Raw genomic sequence first — 9,020 nt, forward strand, 5'->3', positions numbered from 1 at the left:
TGTTTAATCATCAAATATGAATCAGGAGAGATAGGGGTTTTCTAAAATGTATACATTCAGGAAATACAAGTTTAGAATGGCTTGCCATGTTCATGTGATGGACAGGAAGTCTTGCAGAAATAAGGGGAGGAAAATAAGCTGCTCACAAACCACAACATGGGTCACATGATACAAAAGGAGAACTGCACAGTGACAAGTCACTGCAGCCTCGGAGGTTTCTGTCCTGTGCTTGAAATAGCCTAGGTTTTCCACTTTCACAGAGAGCAGGTCATACGTATCGACAAAACACATCACACACAGACATCTTATGAAATCAAATGTTTACTCAGTTATTATTTACAACTTGAAGCAACAAAGTACCTTTATAAGTCACATCTTACTGATCTGTGTGAATCATTTCATTCTGTCTCACTTCTTCTGCAGATGAGGTGAAGCCAAACTAACTCACAGTAAAAAAGGATTAATAGTATGTCATGCAATAGTGCAATATCATAGATATGTGGACAAAACAATAAATGCATAGAAAAGGAGAGTTAGGGAGCTGGATAATGGATGCATATATGTACAATGAAGATTTGTCAAGCACAAGCAAAGTAAACATGGTACTGCTGTCTTCCAGCATTTAAAAAAAGTCATGGAAAATACATTTGTAAGTGGGTTAAAAATGACACCTTATATTAAAACAAGACCAAGAGTCTCCAGCCATGCTAGCTTATCTGAGAGGCTGTACTTACAGTAAGCACACTGGTGCTTTGAGCTTAATGCTAACATGCTAAAGCTTAGAAGGCATGATGTTCACCATCTTAGCTTGAGTTTAGCATGCTAACATTCGCTATTTAGCACTAAAAGCAAAGTGCAGCTGAGGCTGGCGGGAATGTCAATAGTTTTGCAGGGATCTGTTCATACAATTTCAATTCATTCTGAGTAAAACATAAATGTTGGTCGCAAGATATATTTCAGTCTGGACCAAAGTGGTGGACAAACAACAGACCATACAGCCATTCTTATAGCTTTGCTACTAGCGTGACTGAAAATAATGTGCTTATACTTCACTCAATATACTGATATTTATACCATCTTTGTTTGGTGTGTTAGCTTGCAAACAAAAGTTAGCAAAATGATTACAATTAATCCTCTGGTGATGTCTGTAATTTCATGCAAATTCAACCAATAGTTTGAGATATTTCAGCCTGTACAAAGTGGTAGACAGACCGACCCATCGATATTGCAGGGCCACGCTACGAGCATGGCTAAAAACACCTTAGATTTTTAAAAAATGATATGAAAAGCTATCACATTTGGCATAGGATACAAAAGAATAACATGGAATAGACATTAAAGTTGACTATGTACATATTCAATTATTTGGTGTTTGACACAAGCTTGTGGAAAGAGTAGACAACTACATTGCTGTCAAGGTAACAGGCGACTGGAGCCTCATAGTCTCACAGACTATGATGGCTTTGATGGTGAGGGCTTGTGTTTTAGGGCTCTTAAGTACATTTTCTGTAAGTCAGCAACTCTGTAGACTTTGCTTGCGGGGATAACTCCCAATTCATGCAATATTAACAGTGATGTCAGTGAAATTCAGAAGCATAAAACAGGAAACATAAGAAACACATGGAAGAAGTTGGCTGGAAGGAATGTTCGTGGAAGTATACACTAACTACTAACTTGTCTTATGATGGCGTAGTGACTTCCGGTACATTTGGTCCAAAAGTACCATTTTGCTTTTAAACATTCTCTTCAATTCATTACATATGGAATATGAGTCTCACACTTTACTGGACACTTTACTGTGTCCCTGTCAAGTTAACGGGAGATCTCAAAGTGCTGTCCCAATCCTCATATAGCGTTTGGAGTCCTTATAAGTGAGGGTGAATAGGGTGTAAGGTGGACACTGGAACTGGGCCTTAAACTCAAACCAAGGGGGCTATAGTGGCACATTAACCACATTGTTGAATAGGCCTTCAGTCTTCAGTCAGGCAAAGGCAGATTGTCAATTAAGACATCGATTTTTCTTTGTTTTGAGATAAATCTATATCAAACAGTGCTCCAGATGAGTTAAATTTTCTCTTCCTCAAAACTCAGACTTGGCACTCACAGAACTCTCGTGCGTTCCCTTTAACTCTCCACTGGTAGCTCCTGATAACCCCGCCCTATCTTTGCAAAACAATCTCATTAAAGTGCCACGGAACTTTTCTGCTCCAAACAGGTAGATAAGCGGGTCCAGGGCACCGTTCAGGCAGGTGAGGGAGGAGGTGAGGCGGTTGGCCAAGCTCAGGCCTCTGCGTGTCTGGCAGGAGACTTGAGGATGGCTGTAGCCCAGGATGAAAGTGGCCCTGCTCACATGATAAGGCAGGAAACAGACCACATAGATGAGCATGACCAGACCGATGGTGCGCAGGGCCCTCAGCTTGAGCGCCGGCTCTAACCTGGAGCCCCGATGCAGGCTGTAAATGATAAGCAGGTAAAACGACAGGGTTGCAAGGAAAGGTGGGGTGAAGGCCACAGCCAGTGAGATTAGTGCTTTGCGCGAAGCCTTTTCTCTGTACAGCTGCAAACACACCGTCATGCCGTCCACTTCTGCAGTCTGGTGGGTGATAAGCAGTGGCGCCATGGAGACAGTAACCAAGGCCCATAGAGAGAAGCTGATGATGTGAGCGTAGCGAGCACGACGGACCTTCAGTGACCTCACTGCGTGTACGACAGCCAGGTAGCGATCCCCAGCCACGCAGGCCAGGAAGTACAGACTGGCGTACATGTTGACATAGAACAAAAAGCCTGCCAGCCTGCAGGGCACCTCGCCAAAGGGCCAGTGGCCTCCAGTGAGGTGGTAGGTGGCCCTCAGTGGGAGGATGATCACGTATGATAAGTCAGCCACAGCCAGATGAATCAAGAAGACGTTAGCAGGAGAGGAGGCGCCACGCTGGTGAGAGAAGATCCAGAGAGCCAAGCTGTTACCGTTTAGCGCCAGAAAGAAAACCAGGATATAGAAGCATCCAAACAGTGTGTTTTCAACTGTTGTATCCACTGCTGCACAGCTCTCTGAGGACCCATTGGATACCAGGGAGGGCAGCGCCATTGTAGCAGACTCCATTTAGGTGACTGAGGAGACAAAAAAAAAAGTTATACATATGATCCTAAAAGCAATTATCAAACATTTCTCCTGTTTGGGATGATTTTATCTCCATAAAGTGACATATTGTTTGTAGGATCGCTACAACTAAATCATGACAGTTGCAGATCTGATCTCTGACCATTTGAGTCGCGATGTTATTTAAAAAAATGCTTTCTGATTTCTAAAACAGTTCATTGTTAGTATTCAGACAGCAAACTACCCCAGTGACAGGAAACCCAACCCCTGTCCACACCACTCTCTCCCACACACACACACACACACACACACACACACACACACACACACACACACACACACACACACACACACACACACACACACACACACACACACACACACACACACACACACAATAGGCAGGGAGAGTATCTGTGTGTCACAGTGCCAGTCTCACAAGGTAACAATAGATGTCAGTGTCCCTGGCTGATGTGTACATGCCCTCAGAGCGGATAATTACTTCATTCTGACCACTGCGAGACTTCCTCTGCACACTATTAAGTTCAGGAAGTCTGTGGCCTTATGTCTTGACTCTTCTTTTAACAGCTTATCTGTCCTCATAGTGTGATTTGTTAGCAACAATTCTTTCATCAATACTGATAAGAAAATGTATCACATGAAACTTGGGATGTATGGGAATATCTGTGCAGTAAACATTCATTTGCTATAGCTGCTGATGCAAAAGAAGTATATATAAGCAGATTTCAATTGTAAACCTACTCTGTGATGCTAGCAAAGCACTTGAAAATGTATAAATCTTTTTTTTTCAAGGTTTGATTATTTTGGGAAATACATTTATTCACCTTCCTGCTGACAGTTAGATGGGAAGACTGACACCAATCTTATGTTTGTACGCTAAATATCAAACTAGCAGTCAGTTAGCTTAGCCAGGAAGCAAAATGTTCGCCTACCTACACCTCTAAAGTAAGCTAATTAACACATCATCTCCTTTGTTTGAGCCGTACAAAAACTGTTGTATAAAAACAAAAAGTTGTGGTTTTAAAGGAGGTTATGTGCCAGTAGGCATATGTTATTACCTTTGGATGGAGGCATGAGAGCGTGTGTTAAGCTTATAGTTATATCTTTTCATTTAGCCTACTTTGCTATTTAGTATTTCCCAAAATGTCAAACTATTTCTTTAAGGGTTACAGTATGCTGTTGGTGGTCATAGAAATGTCTATGCCTCTTTAGTGACAGTTTAAAGCTTAAACTTTGAGTATGAAATTGGCCGATGATTCACAACATTCCCCGAATGAATTTGTTTTATTTTTCTCAATCCTAGAGAACTATTTAGACACACCTAAAAATGACTGCCCACTCCTCCACCCCTCCCTTTCACCTCTGGCAAACTCCAACTGTCCACTCCTCTTATTTTGTTTTCATCGCCTCCTCATTTGCTTCAGCCTACACAAACATCACTGGGGCGTGAACAGCAAGGATTAATCTCAGAAAAAGGCTTGTCTTGAACTTTCACTTTATAATTAGTGGAGGATCCAAGAACAGCATCAAAACACGTGCAGTGGGAATGACCTTGTCATCCCACAGATGTTCCTTAACCGAAGGGAGGTTCCCAAATATACAATTCAAATATCTCTCCAAACAGTGAAATGTGATTAAGTAATGCTGCACCAATGCTGGGCTCCTTAACAAAAAAGGAACAGGATTGTCTCTCTTTATCTGACGGGGCTAAATCCCTGTCTCACCAGCTCACAGCCCGGACTTTTGGCCCATTAGGAAACAGTCAGATGTAGCAGCGTGGCTCTTTTCTGTGTGTGTGCTACGCTCCTGCCCTGACTGGAGCTGTGAGACCCACAACGGCAGGCAGTTCTCAGCCAAGGCTCAGACTCAGTGCATTCAGAAGCCCCAAAGAAAAGGGTTGCAGTCCCAGCAGGGATAACAAACCAGGAACAGCAGATCTCAATGGAAAAGCTCCCATAAATACGGATCCCCAAGGGATAATCCTAAAGAGAGGCAATCCTGAAATATGCCTTCATCACAATGATCTGAGTAAGCAGATCAGTGCGAGAGTGTTGGCAGAGAGGAGACTGAGCATCCTGGCATCGGTCCTTTTCAGAGACTAGAACAATTTGTTGCGACAGCTGTAATGTGTATGATCTTCTATTGTTAGAAACCCGTCACAGTAAAACCCGAGGAGAATAAAGTAACTGTGAAATTTAGTTATTGGATTAAACGTGCGTGCACTTGATATTCCTCCTTCCATTCTGAAAAAGCAGATTGTCATCAATGCATGCCTTAAAAATGTACAGTGAACTTGATAGTTGTAGTATCAAGGATATATTATTTTACTGTAACTATTTGTGCCATAATAAATACAGTGTATATTAGGGCCAAAATATTCTTTCTTGATATAGGTAATTTAATATTTCAATAACGATATACATCAAGATATATAGAAGGTTTTCTGATAATTCAATAAAAAAAATAACCAATGTGAAAGAACCACATTGTAAAGCCTATTTTGTATACACCTATTTGAATCAAATACTTGACAAATGAGAAAATACTGAGTATTTCATTCAGAACTTTAACACAATTTGAAGGATCAGAACGTGAATCACCGTCCGAATGATTTGAGTATTTGCGTAATGCAGTTCGGCCGCCAGATTTTTAAAAATGCAATGGAAACAATATAGAAATAAAAATATATGATAGACATTTATATCTTTTGATAATATATATCATCATATTGCCCAGCCTTAGTGTATACTATTAAAACAACACAGTTAATAAAGTTATCAAGATAAAAATATCTGTATTGCTTTATTGAAATCTGTGGTAAAATAAAGTAAACAGACTAACCTGAGCTTCAGAGCTTTACAGTGAATGGACTTCAGAAACAATTCAGCTGCTGAACAATCCGTGCAGGAGCAGAGTGAAGACTGGGAGTCCGAGCGGCGAGCTCTGGAAGAACTGCAGCTCTGACACAAAGAATGCTGTCCTATAACCCCCTTTTCTCTCCCTCAAGATGTTCTTGGGAATGAGACTGTAGCTCTTTTTGTGTCTCAACAAATTTGATAACAGAAAGGGAGCCCCAATGGGAGCCTTTCGTTTGAACCTTGACCCCACCCTTTCTTTCTCCATACCCTTCTCCTCAGAGAGCCACTTGTGCACTCCACAATAGCCTGAGTCAGAATAAGCAGCACATTTTAGCAGCGGGGAGAAGAATGGCATGCCTCAGTCCCAACGAGACTCGGGTATGACTCCATGGAAACAAGGCCTGGTGGTGGTGCACCGAGAGCCTTTACCATGAACTCCCACCCCCCCACTGATAGATAGAAGATGGACTGTGTTGTTAATTTAGAAGTTTATGACTGAAGTCTCAGAGATGATCTTTTGTAAATGGTCTGTGCAGTTCTACAGAGGGCCCCATTCCCTATAGGAGAGCAAGCAAAAACAAGAGCGGGGTTCGGAGGAGGGGGGGGCCCTTGGAGGAAACAGAGGCCCTTGTTGGTCTCTTGCCTCCTGGGGGTATTCTGAATTGGAATGCCCAAAATAATCAGTCACATAGCCATCGGACAGATGTGGAGAGAGTACCCGCTGGCTGAGGGAGGATAATATTTCTTTCATACAAGCAGATCACAGCTGTGTGTCCCACACATCGGCCCTTTCTCTTCTTCGTATCATCGATATGCAAATAGTACTCTGTAGACTTCAATGGAGGCACTATCTGTGCAGGACTGGGGAGAAGCTTTGACATCACTACCCTGTTAATCTACTGCCAACTCCTAATTGGGACGGCCCCCTGCTTTTGTTCGGCTTCTCAGCTCTGTCTGTTAGGCGTCTCGTAACCCTGAAGCAAAAACACTGCCTTGTGAAAGTGCTTACTATCATAAATATATCATTCTTCTCCCGGCTTCTCATAGAAAATAAGATGCTCTAATCGTTTTTCAACAGTTGCACTCACCAACAGGCTAACACAGGGAAAATGTTTTATTTGACAATTTTAGAAGAAACATTTATTTTTTCAACAATTAATGTTTATTGAATATCAGAGCAAATTAAAATATGTTCTTAAGATGGACTTATTTAAAGGTACCCTGTGGAGTTTTTGACCACTATAAGCACAATGGAGCAATGTTTTGACTGGTCGATCCCTGTTTTATCTGCATAGTGAACGAGGATGCACATGTACGCAAGCATTTAGATGACGCAGATGACATCTTGTTGTTGGGTTCATGCCATTCCAGTGATCGACAGTAGTGATAATGTGCACAGAAGCATAGCAATGTGCATCTGTTTTTATTATTATTATTAGGAACAGAAACCTTGTACACTAAGTCCAATCAATGCATTTTATTCATTATTTATATTTATTATTTAATCCTTTGCGAAAATTTTCTATCGTCAAGCAGTGAGGATGGTTTTGTGGTCCTCTCACTTCTTGATAAAGCAAAAAGCAAGAAGCTATCGTTTTGCTGCCTGGAGCACAATCACTGTCAAATTGTTCGTACATCCTTTGTTTTGCGATCAGTACCTTACCCAATTCCCAGCTGAAGTGAATCATCTGATCAGATGTCATTATGGATGATGCCGTTTTGCATGTACGGTGGCTCTGAGTTGTCCGAGGATTTTTCAAGGATGTGAAAAAATGCAAAAAAACAAAAACAAATCCAACCCATTCCGAAAAACTTGGACAGACCAAAGTTTCAGAATCCATGTGTAAAATGGTGACAATTTTGGATGAAAAATACAGAGTTGTTACAAGCCAGTAAACATGGCCGATTTTTTAAAATGTTCCAAAAATGAACTTTGGTGTTTTAGGAAAAAGAAAATGCATTAAACACATTAGACGTGAGGGTTATCGTACACAGAGGGTTTTGGTTAGAAAAATCACAAACATAACTTTTGTTTATTTATAAAAAAACTCCATAGGGCACCTTTAATGTTATTTAGGCAGGCAGATTAATATTTTCAATAGGAGTGACAACAAATAGAAATGAGATGTACAAATGTATAGAGCAATGTGCAAATAAATGATAGTGTTCACAAATACGACCAAACTTGAATATATACTTACGTAAATGTTATGAAAGGAGTTGAATTGAAGGAATTGAAACGAATTGTCTCTAGTGGAAAACACACCGGCTGAGCGAGTCGAGTGCAGGCAGCATTTATGATCTATGATTTAAACAGATATTCAACACAGAACCATGCTCATAGACTGTAAAACACAGACTCGCACGGCCCGAATCCTCCCAGTGCTCCAGATTAGCATCTAGTGTGTGTGCCATCGATAGTAAGCTGTATTGCAAGTCATGGTGCAAGTGCAGCTATTTAATTAGCATAACAGAGCTAGCGTTAACACGGTGTGTTCCTAAACCATCTGTTTGTACAGTTGATCGAAGAGCAAACCATCTTGTCACTTATAGTAACACCACCACACGAATGACCGCAGTCAAGGTCGAGATCACAGAGTTAGCATGCTAATGATGCTAATCCTGACTGCTAGCCTCTGAGGAGAAGTGAGTGCCAGCAGCTAGCTGTCACTCAACAGGCCGCGCCCCTAATTATTCATAAACTTTAACCTACAATAAGATAAAAACTAGCCTGGCACAAAAGATTCAGCCCCCTCAGTGTTGTCATGGAGATATGACTTAAACATACAGACTATAATGTTTTTTTGTACCAGGCCGTAACTAGGTTTAATGATGCTGTGAAAAACGGCCTGTTTAACATGGGGGTCAATGAGAAACTGCTCTATTGTGCAAACTACTCCTAGTGACACTCTGAGAACTGCAGTTTTTGACACTTCTGTATTTGATCAACCAGGAAGTCGCTGTGGTGGGGGGTTGGGTCTTACAACCTAGGGGGGCAATGGGAACGCACAAGGGTTTTTTTCTAGGTTTTTTTACATTTTAAA

The 9,020-nt window shown here is 41.3% G+C and overlaps 1 protein-coding gene across 1 annotated transcript; it reads right to left on the minus strand.

Annotated features, from left to right (window-relative positions):
- Positions 1-2,080: 2,080 nt before the first annotated feature.
- On the minus strand, positions 2,081-6,033 carry gpr17 (G protein-coupled receptor 17; the record flags this gene model as incomplete). Its single annotated transcript, XM_083911567.1, has 2 exons — positions 5,960-6,033; positions 2,081-3,108 (listed from the first exon to the last, which is right to left on the minus strand). The coding sequence occupies exon 2, from the start codon at positions 3,098-3,100 to the stop codon at positions 2,081-2,083; it is 1,020 nt and encodes a 339-aa protein (XP_083767693.1). The 5' UTR covers positions 3,101-3,108; positions 5,960-6,033.
- Positions 6,034-9,020: the final 2,987 nt, after the last annotated feature.

The sequence above is a fragment of the Echiichthys vipera genome, assembly GCF_963691815.1.
Source record: "Echiichthys vipera genome assembly, chromosome: 3".
Classification (NCBI taxonomy): Eukaryota; Metazoa; Chordata; class Actinopteri; order Perciformes; family Trachinidae; genus Echiichthys; species Echiichthys vipera.